Source organism: Thermobia domestica, chromosome 3, assembly GCF_964235325.1.
Source record: "Thermobia domestica chromosome 3, izTheDome1.hap1.1, whole genome shotgun sequence".
NCBI classification, from domain to species: Eukaryota; Metazoa; Arthropoda; class Insecta; order Zygentoma; family Lepismatidae; genus Thermobia; species Thermobia domestica.
The window spans coordinates 14,089,991-14,110,080 of NC_137456.1; the positions used below are offsets into that span (position 1 = coordinate 14,089,991).

Genomic DNA, 20,090 nt, shown 5'->3' on the forward strand with positions numbered 1-20,090 from the left:
ACTCAGAACTCTGGAACCAGCACTTCTGAATCGTAAAGGGGTCCTCCTGTTACTGTACAACGCTAAGCCCCAAGTGGCTAGGAGGACCAGGGACACCATATACTCCTTGGATGGGAAACACTATTTCATCCGCCATACTCCCCAAATATTGCACCGTCTGATTATCACCTGTTCCATTTCTTGGGCAATCATCTTAGAGGACGCCAGTTCAAATCCCTAATAGAGGTGCAAAATGCACTTAATACTTTCTTTGCTTCACGGCCCACCAAGTTCTACCGCGATGGAATCCATGGCCTTCCAGAATGTTGGCGGAAGGTCATCGATGCTGATGAGAACTATTTTTGATCTTTCAGGTACGTCTTAGGTGACATATCGATGTTCGAAGGTGGTGGGTGAAAAAGCGACAGAACTTTCTTGGTTACCATGTTAAAAAGTCGCACAGTTTTACGATTTATAGTGATGATCATGAAACTTCAAACTGTAAAATATTCACTTTGAGATGGTTTAATAGTTTCGTAATATAGCGATATTGTTGAATGTAACATGAAAGATGTGTAACGTAATTGAAGAGAAAAACAGTTACAGAAAAATTTTTATAAAGACTATAGTTACCTCTTGGGGTTTGAAGGAACTCTGAAATATCATGATCGGTCTTAAACTCAACTCGAAAATCAGGTAAACGAAACTCTTTTTGACTCAAAACTCTGTAGAACGTCTTTTCGCTTTTCCAAACCATATTTACTTCCTCTTTTGGGTGACGATCTACAAATAAAAATTAAAAACTTTATTATATGTTTGTATTTAAAAATAAAAAAAGCTAATAGCTAATGTAATATGAACATTGTGTTTTCAGACGAGTACAACTTGTGAAGTTTATAATTTACAAGAACCACTTCATTTCATATTATTGAGACTTAATAACTACCATATATATTATCACGGCAAGAAATCAATGCCGCTCAGTGGTAGAGCATTCACCTCTTAGGCATGGGGTCTTTGGTTCCATCCCAGCTCGCGCCAAGTGAGCTTTGTGGTGTACAAACACCGTGTGCATGAATTTTCCCGTTTCCTCTTATTTTCTTCATTCCACCATTTCATTCATTTCTCATCATCACCGTCTCCTTTAGCCTAACCGGCATAAGCGTGGCACGTAAATCTTAAAGATTGCATTTCATTTTTCAAACAAATCAGTGTTAACGAACCTGGCTCCAAATATGCCAAATGTTAGTATTGAATTAGCGCAGATGATCTGTAGTGTTAAAAGATGTGCTGTTACACAAACGTCAAAAAACAAAAAAGATTGTATGGGTTAGGTTCACGCTAGCCCCACCCACTCATCCAATTGAAACCAAACCAATACATGAAGTTAGTGTTAAATTAGTGTTGACGATACCACATATAGAAAAAAAATTAGTGTTCTTATCAGAAAGCCAAAAGATACATGATAAATTTTTAATGGCGGCATCATCAAAGAAAATAATCAATCCTTCATATTTTTGATAAGATAAATAGCACTAATTTTTTGAATGGAAAACGTGATGATGAGATGAATTGTATGGTGAAACGGGGAAAATAGAAGGAAATGAGAAAACTCTGAGAAAACTCACGCACACGGTGCTTGTATACCACAAAGTTCACTTGGTGCGGGCTGGGATCGAACCAGGAACCTTACACACCAGAAGTAAACGCTGTACAGATCCCTCACGTGTATGTAGATCGCGTACGCGCCTTTGGCGTGAGAGAACCGGGTTCGATTCCCGGCGGAAGCCCAAGTGGTTCGGATCCGACGTTAAGCTCTAGGTCTACATCTCATACAGCTTTGCTGCTGAACGGGACACTAAACTCAATCCAATCCAATCGAAGTGAACGCTCTACCACTGTGCCACCGTGGCACTTCAAAGGATTTGTTGTTCGACACTAAAATAATATAAATCATTAATTACAGTTTAGACAGGCTTTTGACTCAGATTAAATCTTCAAATCAAAGTGAAAAGTATGATTCGTGAACTTACATGAATACAAATGCCAAGAGCATATTTGGATATCCAACGGGTACAAACTGAAGTCCATATTACACAGGAGAGAAACACTGCATCTAAACAGTAATAGAATAAAAATATATTAATCACAGAAACTTTTTATGGATTGCAGTAAATATTTACATATAAAATACTTTGTGAACTACCTTTCTATATATAATAAAGCTAATTTATTGCCTACAGCGAGGGTCGCCCATAGATTTTATGTGCTTCCAGACATATGTTCTGTGAGGATCTATGCAACTGTCATAATTGTTGCCAAGTCCGTTTTTATGAAAATTGCGAACTAAGAGTTCAAAAGTCATTAAATTCCTTTATTGGCTGTAGACTAAACTTTATTCTTGTCACCAAATGGTGTTTAGAAACTCGTTAGATACATATTTTAATCTAATTTTGTTTAATTTAGTCTTTAGATAAGTTATAATTATTTTGTTGATAATTTCAAACTTGAAAAAATTAGAATTCAATTAACAAAATGTAAAATGTGTATAATGTTACGTGACCCTCAGAGACCCGGAAGCTCCAACATTTGTCGAAGTTTACCCCCCTCAGGGATAGGTCTTCCATAGTTTGCTAATATTTTAATGTCCTATTGGTACCATATTAGAAATATTTCTAAAGAACTGGTATCAATCTGACTTTGATTAAATTTGGCCTAAAATTTAATAGAATAAATATTAAAATAATAATAATAACTTCCATAACTTTGGATTTTGTTCACAATGAGACTTTCTTAAACAAACTACTGCTAATGTTGATCTCAATTCAATATAGGTCTGCAGAAATCATATTCAACTTCTTATTTAGTGTAATATTTTAACCATCTGAACCAGGTACGTAGCCAAAGGGAGGGTCCGGGGGTCCGGATTCCCCCTTCGGAGCCAGAAATGAAAAAATTAAGGAAGGATGAAATAAAAAGAAACGAAAAGAGAGGAATCGGCGTTGCCTAAAAATATAAAGCTATAGCAAGCGTTTGATTACTCTTTTTTATGAGGAGTTTTGTGTGGAGAAAACGGGGGGGAGATCAAGTTGAAAATGGATACTAGTATAACGGAGCATTCCAAATTCCATCTAGCTCCATGCTAATCCTATGGACTACAAATGACGATCAATAAACCGGTTCGATCAGATAGACAGACTCTCAGGTAGAACTTAAGAAATGCCTGCAATCACCAATAATATGAGCCTGGCAACATAGATTCCAGTTACAGTTGAAATTTTCAATTTCGCAGCAGCACTAATCCATTTTATAGGATGTCTTTACTGCCAAAAGAGGTATCGTTCCTATCCTTGACGACATTAAACGAAGATAAGAAAAAAAGGAGAAAAAAGACAAGAGAACGGAGTACGAATGACCTCGGAAGACTATACCTTTTTCAATACTTTTTTTATTCTTTTCCTCGAGATTTCTTCATTGCTTATAATTAAAATACTTACTAACATATCCTCATTTTATTGTCCTAACAAACCAATATCGGTACGTTCCCAGTAAAATAGTTTAGATTGATCAAGCCCCTGGTGTGTAACCACAGTATTTCATGTTCGCCCCCCACCCCCCACCCATTACGAAATCCTGGCTAAACGAACCAATATATGTTGCCAGTAAAATAGTTTAGAATGATCGAGACCCTGGTGTGGTAACCACAGTATTTCGCCACGGAGCCCCCCTATCAAGAAATACTGGCTACGTACCTTATCTGAACATGCGTACAGAAACTTACTTACCAAATCATTCCTACATGCTTTCACCGAAAATTTATATTTGACTATGAATATAAAACACTGCTAGTTTAAATTATGATGCTTAGAATGAGAATCTAAATTGATATTCAAAGAAAGACTAGACAATTGCAGCCATGGTATATATATATATATATATATATATATATATATATATATATATATATATATATATATATATATATATACAAGAGCGCCCATCAGGGGGGCAAGGTGGGCGCTCGTCCCCCTAAGAGGAAATCGTACTTGGGAATACCAAAAGCCCAATAGAATTTTTACATTAGTTATAGCAAAATTTAAAACTATATTTGAAACCTCGCTTATATTTGCCCCCCTTGGAAACCACAACATGGGCGCCCTTGTATATATATATATATATATATATATATATATATATATATATATATATATATATATATATATATATATATATATATATATATATATATATATATATATATATATATATATATATATATATATATATATATATATATATATATATGTGTGTGTGTGCGTGTGCGTGTGTGTGTTTGTGTGTGTGGCTGTGTTATTAGCTTATTACAATTTCTAAGGGTTTTGTTACTGTCTATTTTAGGAGTGTTATTACATTAAAACGTAGTCAAGAAACAAAGATAATTGTTCTCTGTCTCCGTGTGTGTATGGGAGAGCTGTATTTGCACGTGCACCTCTACTATTTACTACCATTTACTATTGCATGAGCATTTCCTTCCCCCCTCCCCCATGCAATTCTTACGTCATTCTTCTGCAAATAGCTTTATTTTGAATTTGCAGCGTTATTGATTGTTTCGTCACTGACGTTGTGAACGTAATTATTCGTTGTTTTATTCCTCTATGTTCACAATAGGCTTCAAATTAGAACAAAATGGAACTCTTACAATTCTAGAATACTGTATTAACAATATTTACGACGTTAAAAGAAATATCATGAAACACGTAGTAGTAAATCCTATCGTTTAAATGGCTTCAAAATAAGTAGTTTAAATATTATATTGTAGCTGTATGAACTGTCCGTAATAGTTCCTTATAAACCGTTAATCGAAGTTTCTTGTGGCACCTTAAAGTTGATGAAGACTTGATGTATTAGGTTGGTGGCATTTGTTCAGTAATTTTTAAATGTTTTATTTACGACCGTTACATATAATTCTTTCTCAGTGTTATAAACTATGTTATATTAACATCAAATATTTTTTAATTATAATTATGATCGTAATAATAGAGAAATGCTTTTGCCCAATTTTTTTTTTACTACCTATTCCCGCATCCACCCCAAATTTTTCCCAATCCATTCCTTCCTCTTTTGTTTACTTCTGTGATTCCTAAACTAGGGGAACGTAGAAAACTAGCAAGAAGGCTCAAGTAACAGAAATATTATACCGTATTGGGTAAAGGAGACGTCACAAAATATGTATAATTTGCCATAATCTGAAATCGAACCCAGGGTTATGTGAGCTAAGGTATGAGTTATCCGATCTAATACAATTTTGACATTAATCGCACGCGGACACTATCTAGAGTACCATATGTAATGTAGGCTTAACTATTAAATTTTCAAACTATGACTAAGCATAAGTGTCGGAAGTCTTATAGAACGGCCATGTCCGTCCGTCCGTCCATTGTGTCTGTCAATACGCATAAGAACAAAAATGGTAAGTGATATCAACAAGCAAGTTTTTTTTCGCAATCGATTCAGTGTCCGAAGAGTAGGGCCCATTCGAACCGGAAATTGTTGAAATTAACTACTCCAGTTTCAACGTTGATCCCTATAGACCAATAAAGGTAATAGACGACTTTTTGCAATCGATTCAGTGTTTGAAGAGATCACATGATCACTCCGGCAAAGCTCTACGGAAACTATGTGATTGGCATTTCAAGTACATACCTTTTCAATATTGATTCCCGTAGAGCAAAAACGATAACAGAAAGAGATGACTTTGCAATCGATTCAGTGTCTCAAGAAGAAATCTCATCTCTTCCGTTAATCCTCTATTCAAACCGGAAGTGGTAGAAATTGACCATTTGTGGCTTCAATATTGTTTGCCATAGAACAAGAACAATAATGGATAATAAAAGCGGTTTATATCTGTATATTCAACATACCATCATCACCCGCAACACTTTGCCAAAACAGGAAGTGGTTGGAATTTATTAGCACTTCCGGTTTCAATACTTATTTCCTTCCTTCCTTAAATTTTTCATTTGTTATTCCGAACACTCCTTTGTTCAGAATTCGAAGCAAAATTTTTGGTGCTTGCGATATGAGACTAATAGTTCTTTAATCCTCACATTTCTTTGGTTTCAATTTCTTAGCCACCATATTCGTCTTCAGAAACCATTTTCGCCGTTCTCCTATTGCATATATTTCCTTGCAAAGTCGAAACAATTATTTCTTGCCCTTATCTCCTATATTCTTAATGAATTAGATTGGTATATTATACAGGGTGTCCGGAATAGGGGCTGACGGTTTTTAAAAGTGTGTAGGTTTAATATGGTCAGAGATACAGAAAGGAAAAAAATATTCATATTGAAGGAAAACCCGAAAAGTTTTGTTCAGCAAATTTTCATACTTGAACAACTACTGGTGACGGCGCTAGTATCGTCGATAAATAGAAATGGCGTCGGCAGTCGAAAAGGCGCAATGGGTGTGGTGGTTTGCAGAGACAAAAAGTGTTGTTCAATCTCAACGAAACTTTCGACCCACAAGGATCGTCCATCACGCAACAGTATTCAGGCGTAGAAGGATCTTTTTTTATCAACGGGGAGTGTAGTGAAACAGCACAGCGGTAGTAAATTGCGTGTGTCAGAAGAAAATGTGGAAGCAATAAGAGAGTGTTTCTCACGTAGCCCGAGGAAGTCAATTCACGCAGCGGGCAGGCAATTCGCAATTCCAAAGTCAACAGTGCACGATGTAGTATACAAACGATTACGTTTGCACGCGTATGAGGTGCAATTGTTGGAAAAAAATAAGCCCAACGATAAGCCAGAGAGAGCACCATTTGCTACTGAAATTCTGGACAGGATTGATTATGACCATAATTTCCTATTGAACGTTGTTTTCTCTGATGAAGCAACTTTGCACTTGTCTGGCTCTGTTAACAAACACGATGTTAGGATATGGGGATATGAGAATCCGCATGCGTACATAGAACATTCTGGAGTCAGTCCCAAATTGAATGTTTAGTGTGCTTTAACACATAATGCAGCTATAGACCCCTTCTTTGTCATAGAGCAAACCATAACAGGAAATGTGTTCTTAGACATGCTTCAACACTTTGCTGTTCCCCAGTTACAATATTTGCAACCTCAAATGATATTCCAATTGGATGGTGCCCTGTAAGATTGCAGCCTACAAGTGAGGGAATACCTTGATATTGAATTTCCTGGCCATTGGATAGGCCGTGATGGGCCTCCACGCTCTCCTGATGTTGCCCCCTGGATTCCTTCCTGTGGGGGTATGCGAAAGACCTTGTGTATTCTGGTGAAAAAGTGCATAACTTTGATAAACTGAAGAACCGTATTAGGAGTGCGATTGCTTCAGTAACACCTAAGATGTTACAGAATACGTGGAGGGAGATTGAGTTCAGGCTAGATATTGCAACAGTTGCAAATGGAGCTCACGTGCAAAAAAAAAATGAAATGCAATTTTTGAGTTTTACGTCCCATGGTCACGCCGGATAGGATAAAGGAGGCGGTGATTATGAGAAATGAATGAAATGGTGGAATGATGAAAGTGGTAGGAAACGGGAGAACCCCGAGGAAACCCACGCACACGCTATTTGTCCACCACAAAGTTCACTTGGCGGGAGCATGGTTTGAACCCGAGACCCCATGCACCAGAGGTGAACGCTCTACCACGGAGCCACCCTAGCCCGCCCGGAGCTCACGTGGAGTCACACTGAGTTAGAATGAGTTGTAAGAGTTGAGTTCTCCTTTGAAATGCATGTTTTTTTTTTCTTCTGTATCTCTGACCATATTAAACACTATACACTTTTAAAAACCGTCAGTCCCATTCCGGACACCCTGTATATCCCCATTACTGTTCTATTCTCGGATATAGCTTTTCCAGACTCATCCCGAACAATACTAAACCTTTTGTCATACTTGAGTACTTCATTCTACTTCAACATCTAGGCCACACATCTATATCTACTAGGGATGGCCAGAACCGGTTCCTGGTGGAACCGGTTTTTGGGTCTGAACGGATCCGGTTCTAGAAGATACGGTTCCGGAACCGGTTCTTCGGATCCAGTTTTGGAACCGGCTTTTCGGATCCTGGTCTGAAACTGGTTCCTAAGATCCGGTTCTGGAACCAGGTTTTCGGATCCAGGTCCGGAACCGGTTCTGAAAACCCGATCTCCGAGAACCGGTTCCTTCCGCCGGAACCGGATCTTTGTGGCCATCCCTAATATCTACTCCCATATAAGTCCTCAACATATTTTCTCCATCTTCCTAAGACTTCACTTCTCTCGCTGACTTCCTTCCAATTTTTGTTTTCTACTGTCATCGTAATACTCCCTTGCTTCCTCCGAAGTTCTATAGACTTCACTTGCTTGTACCTTTCCTAACATCGTATATTAGGGCATAGGTCACACCCAACGGACTACCCTATAATACGCCAGCAGTTCGCACAAAACATACAAATAAATTAATAATAATTAACGAACCCGATTTCCAGTTCCAAATGATGATTCCCGTGAAGCACCAACATTTGAATTGAACGTAAACTATGAATTAATGTCACTTTCCTAGAAGGAAGAAAAGTGACGTCAGGAATCCATAATTTCCCCATATCTTCTTCATCCAACGTGTCTTTGGACTCAGGAGTGGGGAAAGCTGATTTATTAAGGTTGATCCTAGAATCCTTCCAAGATGCCTGGAGATACATTTCTAAGACGACCTCCTGCAAAAGATATTATTTTATGTTAACATTTTACTTTTAGACTCATTGAAACTCACCCTAATATACTTAAGCTAGACACGTTTTATAGACAATGGTTTGTTCCTTGAAGGTTAACGATAACGTTTTTGCAGCGAGATTATACGACACGTGACTTTGGGGAGATCAGGGTGTTTGCACAGATATTTTGACTATTGAAAGTTTGAAGAATGTTCGATTCATTAAAGTGCAAACAAATAAAAGTAATAATTTAAACCAAAACTCTCTGTTAATATATCTATATCTATATATAGATACAAATATAGATATAGATATATAGATACAGGGTAAGCTTTGGTGAATCCGGACAGTTCTGATGTTTCTTTTATTGCTACCCGCTAAACGAAAATATCCAACACTTCGTCATATTATTCAATGATTTGTTGGTATGCATGTACAACTAAAATAGTTTTCCTGGAATGGCATGTTAAGAAATAAAAAATAATTTTCTGAAAGTTGACAAAATCTTTGATTTGCAAATTTGGAATGGTGAATCCGGACAGTAGGTTGCTGATTCTGGACACTGAACTTTGAAAGAAGATATATATATATGATAGGTACAATATATTTTAGTTTACTATCTTGCTACACTAACATTCTAACACATTAAGTACAGAATATAAATACAAATACATGATAAATACATACAAATTACTAACATAGCAATTTCTATTCTAACTGTTGAAATTGTAATCTAAATGCACAGTAGTGTAACAAATGTAGTAGCAAATGTGGTTACTAATAATCTAGTTGTAACTAGCAAAAAAAATAGTAGTATAATGTAGCTTTTAATCATTAAACACAGTAATCACACTTGTTTCCACTAAAACTACATTATACTACTATTTTTTGCTAGTATCAACTAGATTATTAGTAAAATGTATAATATGTGTGCACTGACGAGGAAACCGATTCAAATGTGACACAAAATTCTGGACGAGTTTATGCGCAATCGAAATGTTTTTGGGAACAATGAATTCCATTAGAGAGAAAAACCCTTGATCTCAACAGTTCCGGAGATATCGAGGGGTAAGGGAAAAGCTAGTTCTCTGATATTTTGTGGATTTTCGGCTATGTTGCAGGTGAATATGTCTGAAAATTGCATTTAAACTTTAAGAAAGATGCAGCAGAGCGAATGAAAGTGTTGAATGTTGAGGTGAGTTGCGTAGCTTTTACCCGAAGCCGGAAAAAAGGGGGTTATAAGGAATAACACACGGCATTGACACCAAGAACAAAATTGAATGATATTATTTGCTAATATACTATGTCTTTAGTTCGTAGATGATATGAAAATGTATTAATTATATTGCCAAAGGAACATACGTTATTATGTGAAAAAATACAAGGTCATATTCTGTGCAAAGACGCCATAGAAAAACAAATCGCATAGTATTGTGGTAAAAATCACAGTCGAAAAAAAGTTATATGTTTTAAATTTTTTCATACAGGTTGAAAATCCAGAGATTGATTTATTTCTCTATGTTCATTGAGTTAGAAGAGAACAGAAGTTTCCACCTAACAGTAAAATTCTAAATATTGTTCTATGCTACGTGACTTCTGTAGGTGACTGGGTCACAACAGAAATAGGTTAAGAGGAATTTAATCACAGTTACACGATTGATATAAAATACTGCCGTAAATTTGCTGGGTCCAGTTGGTTCAGTGGAGAGGCAAGGCAGTTGTTTTGAAGAAGTCTCCATCGTTCGGAACATAGAGATGGATCTCTCCTCCCCATCAAAGGTTGGATCTTCTGGTCTCTTCTGCCGAGTAGTATTGTAAGTGACTATCCTTCTACTTATCCTATAATATGGATAAATGTTGAATTGTGATTTTCAATAGGAAATGCTCAAGATTCTTACCGTCTAATAAGAAATGTCTCCTATCTAATTCTCACTTTCGTAAATATTCATTTAATTAGCTTTCACTTTTGTTACCACCATTAATTAGTTATTAATTTTGTAACTTAATTTAATTTGTCTTATCATATTTCCATAAATCATTGTAAATATACTAGCAACCCTTTTTACATCATTTAAATTCATGTTTCCATAATTTAACTAAAGGTGTATCTTATTTAGCAGTGTCAGGCTCTTGCCAAGATAATTTGTTTACATTTGCTAATGACGTTATGGCTAACAGAGTTAAATATTACACCCCAAAAGAAAAGTACACCACAGTATGAAACATAAACACATATTGTTGTAAACGTCCACTTTTTAAAAACATTTTTCATCCTATTTGACCTGATGATGCTTTCATTCGAGTCAGCGTACCAAGAAACCTATACATAGACACCTTACACGCCTATTTCAGACAACAATGGAACTCAGTTATTTTCGCCTTCCCCCTCCAAAACATTCTTCCCCTAGAATTTTTATGGACCCTTCGGTTTTGTAATCGTCATGTCTAAGGCGACGTATTACTAAAGTTTCGTGGATGAAGGAATTCTTCATTTTTAAAAGTCTCTTTTACTTGTACTATCGTTACCTGTTCAAAAAATCGCAAAATATCGGAGCACCAAACTTACACTTATTCCTCTATATCTCCGGAACGGTTGAGGTCGAGGGTTTTCCTCTCTAATGGGTTTAATTATACACGAAAACACTTCGTTTGCACATAAACTCGTCCACAATTTAGTGTCACACTTGAATCGGTTTCCTTGTGAAACTAGTATTTATTTTTCTTGCGTTAATGACGTCTGAAAGTTTCGTGAAGCACTAGTCATAATTCATACACATCGTGAACAGACAAAATACAGTTCCTTACCAAACCTACACATCTTTCATGAAACCAGGTCTTACACACAGTACAGAATACCCAGGAAGCGTATTCGCTTGATGATGGTGCATACCCACAAAATCCACAGTTGTTCTCATCCATACCTTTGATTGTGTTTGAGGAGGCAGTTTGAAACAAACTGCGTTTCGTGATACTTAATCTTTTAGCAACGCCTGAACTTAGGGATGTGGGTTTGTGGGAAGCAACAGCAGGAAAAGATAGGAACTGTTTAACTGAAGACTCTGAATTTCTTTGAGACGGGTTTGGGGATGAGTCTGACGACACAGAAGAGGAATTGTTTCCAGCAAGTGACGGATTATGTTCATTTGACAAAAGAAATTCATGTTCCCCAATTTGTTGCAGATCAAAGGGGAATATCTGGGGATGATGTAGCCATTCAGTAGTGCAGAATTTCTGAACACCTTATGATTAGCATTTTGTAATTTAGTTGTGTTGGTATATCCTAAGATAATTTTATAGCTTTTTCTGGTGATCCCTCAGAGTCCATTTATGGCAAAAATGAATAGACGCTAGACACAAGCAATAGATCTCCCGTACTATTTCACACTCATAAACGTGGAAAGCGAGAGAAGAGAAAGTGTTCTGAATCCTCTTAGTTCATTAATTACATTGTCCGGAATCAACTTAACGTAATAATCGTGTCCGAATTCACCCTTCCTAAACGTCAGGATTCGCCCGTTTTGAGCACTGTAAACTTGTGCACGCGTTGAGCAGGCGCCCGCAAAGTAATAGAATTCTTCCAATATGCAACGAGTAAATTAACGTCTTTGTTTCCATATATGTCTTACTTAACCATTTGCTAAAAACCACTTCTGGGTAAAACCTTAACATATCCCACTAAAAAGTTACATCAGGTAAAGAAACGTACATGAACTTACCTGCTTCTTTTTCTTTCCCCCATCGTTGAAATTACGTATAACACTCTTTGCACTTTTTACTAAGCACTGGACTGTAGGAAGGTACGGTGCTTCAAATAGGTGTCACAACGAGTCTCCATATTACGCATGCGAGGAACAGTATTATCATAAGCTTAGGATGTCCGGAATCACCCATACTTACTATATATGTATAGCTTTGTTCGGGAACGCCCCGATGGTTAGAGTAATCCGAAACATACTGTTCAGGACAAACCTTATTTTTTAAAGACACGAAATTGAATAAAAATACATTAGAAGACATACTATACTTTGGCAAACGACGGTCAGAGTCCAAGGGGATCTTTCGCTTCGGCTCTATTTTTGTCCAAACCAATAGTTGAAGGGATTCTAGATCGCTTCATGTCTTCACCGGTCTCCCGTCCGTTCTTGAACTCACTCAACTACTGCAAACCCTGGGTCCTTAACAGGGAGTAGTCTTTGTAAGCATCCTTGACCAAGGCAAGCATGTCGGAAGTGGTTCTGCCAAGCTAAAAGCAAAATGTAATCGTATAGCGTTGCTTTCGTAGCACTGGGCTCCATTTCTCACGTTCTCTGCCGTAAGAAAAAACTCAAAAATAGCTTTTACGGCACGCGTGACCCTCATCGCGTCAGAGCTCGGTCAATGCGTAGCTTAGCTTAGACCTTCACCACAAATCCTCATGCCGGGGAGTGCGCTGCTGGCGACTGGAGCGCCGTGCGGTGGCCAGCCTCATTACTTTCCGGACAAACTCTGTATATCTAACTCGTCTGCCATGCCACGAACACTTTTACAAGGACCTGCTTCCATGGCATTCCAGAACCGTTTATCTCAACATTGCCCTCGGATTTCATTTTGCAATGGTGTGTCACCGGCAAACCAACGATGAATAGTGCGTTCGTTCGCCATTCCTGTACCAAATGCAATGCCAATACTTTTGTCGCTTTCTGTGCAGAATGGCTCAGTTTGAATTCGTCATGAAAAGTCATTTGCAAACGTGTATTCTCCAATGTGCTCTTCATAGACCATATTTAACAATGCACTACCTCCTAACTATTTGCTGGACGTGTACTGGGCAAGGTACAGTGAGTATCATTTTTTTTTTTTTTTTGTTATTATATATCCACTGTCCTAATATTATGCTCCATGTGAACCCTTAACCCTCTGTTCAAGCCAGAAGGAGTAGAAATACAGTAAAACCTGTCTTCAACGGAAACTTGTGTTAAACGGAAATATTTCACGGTTCCATGAATTTACTGCCGTAAAATCATGTTAAACTCCCTTCATTAAACGGAAACTGTATGTCCTATATATGCATACATTTTTTGTTACATAGGTCTACCTTCGTTAACCGGAAATATATCTTTAACGGAAATTTTTGCGAGTCTCGTTCGATTCCGCTAAAGACAAGTTTTACTGTATATCATTTCCGGTTGCAACATTCATCACAATAATGTTAAAATGGTAATTGATGTACGTATATAAAACAAGCCAAAATCGATTTCTTTTTATTACTCATATTCTGTATAGTTTTAATACTCCTATTCTGTATCATTACAAAAGTATGATAACATGCAAAGAATTATAAATACTAGAAACATAATTGCAGAAGCATATTGGAAAGGAAGGTAAGTCATAACACTTACTCCACTATCTTCCTGAATTCTAGGATCTCGAATAACGGCAATGCTAACTTCCACTTTAGTTGGTCCTAGAACAGAAGAAAAAGATTCTTTTACAAAATACCTATAGAAATCTAGAACTCAGGATCATCACCACTCACTACTGGTTAGCCTATGTAGTTAAACATAACAAATAATAAATGGTCTTTCGAATTCTTCCATTTGCACATCAGAAATGATATTGTTAATCTCAACTTTGTCACAAATCCTTGTAATTGTCAAACGTGTAAGACATTCAGTTACAAACTCACGCTTAAACTGTGATTGAACTTCAGTGACATTTTCAAACTTAAAATATGACTTCAAGATTGACTTTCGTTTATCAAATGTCAAGCATACATCGCCCGTTTTGTTTCACTATCATATGTCATATCCATTGTTGCCAACAAGTGTTTCCAAAAGGTAGCTAAATAATGCACAGAATCTAGCTAAAAATGGTTAGATTTACCTACATTATACCTAAATTTACAGCTTATAGACAGTGAATGTTTAATGAAGGAAGCATTAATAGGAATTGGAGATTTCGAGATTGGAGAACAGATCATTAATGAGATCAGGTATGCAGATGATACGACTATTGTAGCTAGAACCGAAGAAAAACTACAGGAGATGATTGACAAAATAGTTGACAGTAGGAAACTATATGAATGGAAATCAACATTGAAAAATCGAAAGTCATGAGAATATCTTGTAGAAAAGCGCCCTTACAGGTGAGGATAGAACAAAGAGAAACTGAAGAGGTCGATCATTTCAAGTTATCTGGAAAGTATTTTGATGAGAGATGCTTATTGCACCAAAGAGATCAGGTCAAGAATTGCCACAGACAAAGAAGTATTCAACAAGAAAAGATCACTCTTAACTAGCAGGCTCAATATTGAACTTAGGAAGAAGTTCGTCAAGTGCTATATGTGGAGCAATTGAATTGTATGGTTCAGATACTTGGACGTTACGGAACTAGAAGAAATATTAAGAGAGTTTCGAAATATGGTGTTGCAGGAAGATGGAGAAGAAAATTGGCACAAAGAGTAAAAAGCGAAGATGTTTTAAAACAGATAGGAGAGAAGAGGCCAGCATTCTACGTAGGAAGGCCAATTCGATTGGACATATTTTGCGAAGAAAATGTCTTTTTCTTACCGGTATAGAAGGAAAGATGGAAGGAAACCGGAGGATAGGAAGAAGAAGATCACAAGTGATTGATGATTTGAAAAATAGAAGAAAATATTGGGAGATAAAAGAGGAAGCTGAAGATCGAAATACGTGGGAGAAACATTTCCAGGCCTAAATCTAAAATTGAAGAGAAAAACTCTCAATACTCGCAGGACCTGCCGAAAGTCAGAATACTTAATAATAATAATAATAATAATAATAATAATAATAATAATAATAATAATAATAATAATAATAATAATAATAATAATAATAATAATAATAATAATAATAATAATAATAGAATTTAAGAATAAGGTATAAGCAAAAAATTCTCTGACTTTAGTTTACTAACATAAATATTCTTACAAAAAATAAAAGATTGCCAACGCTGACAGATCAAAGACAAAGATGTTCTTTCCCGATCTCGAAATAGATCTCGAAGTTGCTAATTGCTTATCATCAAACAAACACATGTGTGTTATAATTGAATGCTCTCTTAGGCATGCCATCTACTGAGGCAATACATTTTTCTTCTCTGTTAGTAAGGTGCTGTCACCTAACGAGAAATAGTAGAACTAAGTGTTGCCTTGTAACCACTAAAAAATTTCATCATCTCCAGGATTAATACGATTCTTAATAAAGGATATATTTTCATTACATCCACATGGATATCACTGGTACGCTAGTCATCTAAGGAGAAATAGTAGAACTAAGTCTTGCCTTGCATCCACTAAAAAATTTCATCATCTCCAGGATTAATACGACCCTTAATAAAGGATATATTTTCATGACATCCACATGGATATCACTGGTACGCTAGTCATCTAAGGAGAAATAGTAGAACTAAGTCTTGCCTTGCATCCACTAAAAAATTTCATCATCTCCAGGATTAATACGACCCTTAATAAAGGATATATTTTCATGACATCCACATGGATATCACTGGTACGCTAGTCATCTAAGGAGAAATAGTAGAACTAAGTCTTGCCTTGCATTCACTAAAAAATTTCATCATCTCCAGGATTAATACGACCCTTAATAAAGGATATATTTTCATGACATCCACATGGATATCACTGGTACGCTAGTCATCTAAGGAGAAATAGTAGAACTAAGTCTTGCCTTGCATCCACTAACAAATTTCATCATCTCCAGGATTAATACGACCCTTAATAAAGGATATATTTTCATGACATCCACATGGATATCACTGGTACGCTAGTCATCTAAGGAGAAATAGTAGAACTAAGTCTTGCCTTGCATCCACTAAAAAATTTCATCATCTCCAGGATTAATACGACCCTTAATAAAGGATATATTTTCATGACATCCACATGGATATCACTGGTACGCTAGTCATCTAAGGAGAAATAGTAGAACTAAGTCTTGCCTTGCATCCACTAACAAATTTCATCATCTCCAGGATTAATACGACCCTTAATAAAGGATATATTTTCATGACATCCACATGGATATCACTGGTACGCTAGTCATCTAAGGAGAAATAGTAGAACTAAGTCTTGCCTTGCATCCACTAACAAATTTCATCATCTCCAGGATTAATACGACCCTTAATAAAGGATATATTTTCATGACATCCACATGGATATCACTGGTACGCTAGTCATCTAAGGAGAAATAGTAGAACTAAGTCTTGCCTTGCATCCACTAACAAATTTCATCATCTCCAGAGTTAATACGACCCTTTAATAAAGGATACGTTTTCATTACATCCACATGGATATCACTGGTACGCTAGTCACCTAACGAGAAATAGTAGAACTAAGTGTTGCCTTGTATCCACTAAAAAATTTCATCATCTCCAGGATTAATACGACCCTTAATAAAGGATATATTTTCATGACATCCACATGGATATCAATGGTACGCAAAGGGTTAAAACTCTATGGGCCTTATGCAGAGTCGTTCTGACGAGTGATTAGTACCATACTAAAGAGCTCGACTAACAAATGTTTCCAGCAGTAGTCAGGTTTTTAGTATGACGCTAATCATACGTAAAAACGATTCTGCATAAGGCCTTCTACAAATATTTGGTTCGTTTTCGAATAGGAGTTGAGTGTACTTACCATCTTGCATATCCGGCTTCTTACTGTTGTATTCTGATTCATTGATGTAAAACGAAGAGTAAGTCCCTTGTTCCGACCTCTCAAGCAACAAAATCAACCTGGAAAATAGTTTACGATGAGTGTGTAGCTAATTAATTGTATACCGTAATTTTAAAAGAAGAGTTGCAGATTCTTATGACTAACTGATAAGTGGACTGTAGACGTGCAATTGTAGCAAATAAGAATTGTACTAATTCTTCTCGGTCATAATTACCCCCCACCCACCCCCCACACACAACAAAACATATAACTGACTCACATAAAATAAAGGGGTACTTCCGGTTGACATGGAAAGTTGAAATTTGGTATGATTGTAGCTTTCTGGGACTAACCCACAGAAAAAGTGCCAAACGTGAATATTTTTAATTTTTAGGGGGGTCTAAAGGGGAGATGAAAAAATTCCCAATGTTATTTAAATGCTCGTTTCTTCGGATCTATAATCTCATATTTTCGGTATTTGGAATTGAAATCGCAACTTGAAATTCGGTATGCTTGTACGTTTTCGTTATCACTACCAAAAATAAAAATTTCCAACTTTAGAATAGTTTTATGGGGAACTGAAAAATCTTTCCTATCTTATTTAAATGGGGCATCGTTTGCACCCCAATATGTTTAGGAACTTCCTGCAGGATTACCGAGGTTGTTCAGCCTACGTTTGGCCGATTTCGTTTCTTCCCCCTCCTGGGCAGAATGGACTCACCCGACCTGGATCGTGGCGTCCTGCAGTGTTGTGCAGTGGCTTCCTGGGAACGGAATTGTTTTTCCGTGCGGATGACAATAACGCACAAAACAGGACCATTGTTGTGAGTGTTGTGTTAAATTTGTTTCCAAGTGTATGGGTTTCCGCTCTGTGACCAAAATGTCGCCCAAACTAAGCCGTTTTTAGGAAGGCTATGTTGCGGCTCTTTATGACGCCCACTTTAGTATTTCTGTCATTAGAAAACAGTGCAAGAAGAATGGTTGCAACACCAGTTTAAGTGGAATAAAAAATGTTATTAAAAAGAAGCTCCACCATTTGGATCACCAACGAAGTCGCCTAGGAAGAGGGAATGTACCAAGGCCACCTCCACCATGCAGAGGAAACTTCGCAAAATGGCAATGCAAGAAAATCCGCCAACAGAAAGGTGTATGGCTAATCGTCTTGACGTGTCTTTGGGGACTGTGAGCCGGACGTTACACCATCAACTCAAGCTGGAAAAAGTCATGAAAGCTCGCGGCCATCTTCTCACGGATGCCCACCAAAAGGAACGAAAGTGTAACGCCCGGAAGCTGCACGAAAGGCATCTAGCAAAACAAAGGTGGATGTACGTCGTAACGCTCGATGAAGCATGGATTTATCTTTCCGTCTGCGGCAAACCGAGAGCCATCATGTACCCAGAGAAAGGCGCCAAGAACTTCAGAAGGTGGGTCAGCGTCTGTAAAGAATCCTTCCCAAAAGGGTTCATGGTCGTTACTGGCTACTGTTACCGAGGTAAACTGAAGATTCGTAGGGTGGCGAAGAACTGCAAAATAAATTCGCAGTATTTTCAGGAGCAGATCATGCGGCCGATCTACAAGCATGAGATTCCAACAATGTACGGAAATGACGCCAATCTGGTGCGCATTCACATCGATAAGCCCTCATCACATACCTCACGATCGTCCCTCGCATTCTACAGGGAGATAGAGGAGGCAAATGGTATACAGGTGATACCTTTTAATGAGGTACCTGTTAAATCTCCAGATGCAAGTCCTATGGACTATTGTGGATTTGGATTGCTGAAGCGGGCTTTGGGAAAGCGGCGTATGACAACTGTGGAAGGACTTTGGAGAGCTGTGCAAAGAGAATTGGACAAGATTCCCCTCCCAGTTCTTCAGAGAAGCCTATCACAGTGGAAATTATGCTGTCGGGCTATTGTTAGGAACCAAGGGAAACACATCGAACACTTACGGACCTGGCGTCATGAATTCTTCTAATTTTTTAGGTAAGTCGAAATTGTCCAAATGTAGACTGAACAACCTCTGGAGAATAATGAAATTTGGCATGATTGTAGCCTTTCGAGACTAACTCACAGGAAAATTGCCAAAGGTGAGTAGTTTTAATTTTTAAGAAGTCTAAAGGGGGATGAAGGAATTCTCATGTTATTTAAATGGGCGTTTTCTTGGGATCTTTTAGGTAGTTGAAGTAGGAAAAACTTGAAATTCGGCGGGGGTCTGGGGGCGGAGCCCAGTTAGCCGAAGGCTAGTTTCTTATAAAAAGATAAGGAATCAAAAGTTTAGAAAGTTTCTAAATGCAAATAAATTTTGCTTTTGTTTAGATTATCGTTAATTTTGAGTGCCAATGGCTACTTGGGACATGGATCTATAATTTAAAACAGAATTTGATTTACAGTTGAAAGAACTCAATGAGATCCCACACAGCAAGGAATATTTCCTCAATCAAAAGAAAATATTTTCCTTGGTTTTCAAAAGGTTTTCCTTCTCTGAAGATTTCCATGCTGGTTTCCCCAATGTATTCCGAATATTTCCCAAAAATATTTTCCCAAAAATGTTTGTAAAACATTTTAGAAATTACCTGGAGTACATTTTGAGAATGCTTGCCGGAAAGTAAAACCAGGAAAATATTCACAAAATATATTAGAAATATTGTTTTGGATCTAATTTAATATGTTTTCACTGTTGAGAAGGGAAATATTTTCGAAATGATACTAAAAATGTTTTCCAT

General features: G+C 37.2%; 1 protein-coding gene across 1 annotated transcript in view; it reads right to left on the bottom strand.

The window, feature by feature from the left end:
• LOC145682419 (gamma-aminobutyric acid receptor subunit rho-3-like) overlaps positions 1-20,090 on the bottom strand; it is a 75,417-nt gene that overhangs the window by 20,067 nt on the left and 35,260 nt on the right. Inside the window, exons 3-7 of the mRNA XM_081754045.1 lie at positions 17,348-17,445; positions 14,076-14,140; positions 8,465-8,700; positions 2,013-2,095; positions 613-762 (exon numbers count right to left, since the gene is read on the bottom strand). Coding sequence (XP_081610171.1) covers positions 613-762; positions 2,013-2,095; positions 8,465-8,700; positions 14,076-14,140; positions 17,348-17,445 — 632 coding nt within the window. The remainder of the gene's footprint in view (positions 1-612; positions 763-2,012; positions 2,096-8,464; positions 8,701-14,075; positions 14,141-17,347; positions 17,446-20,090) is intronic.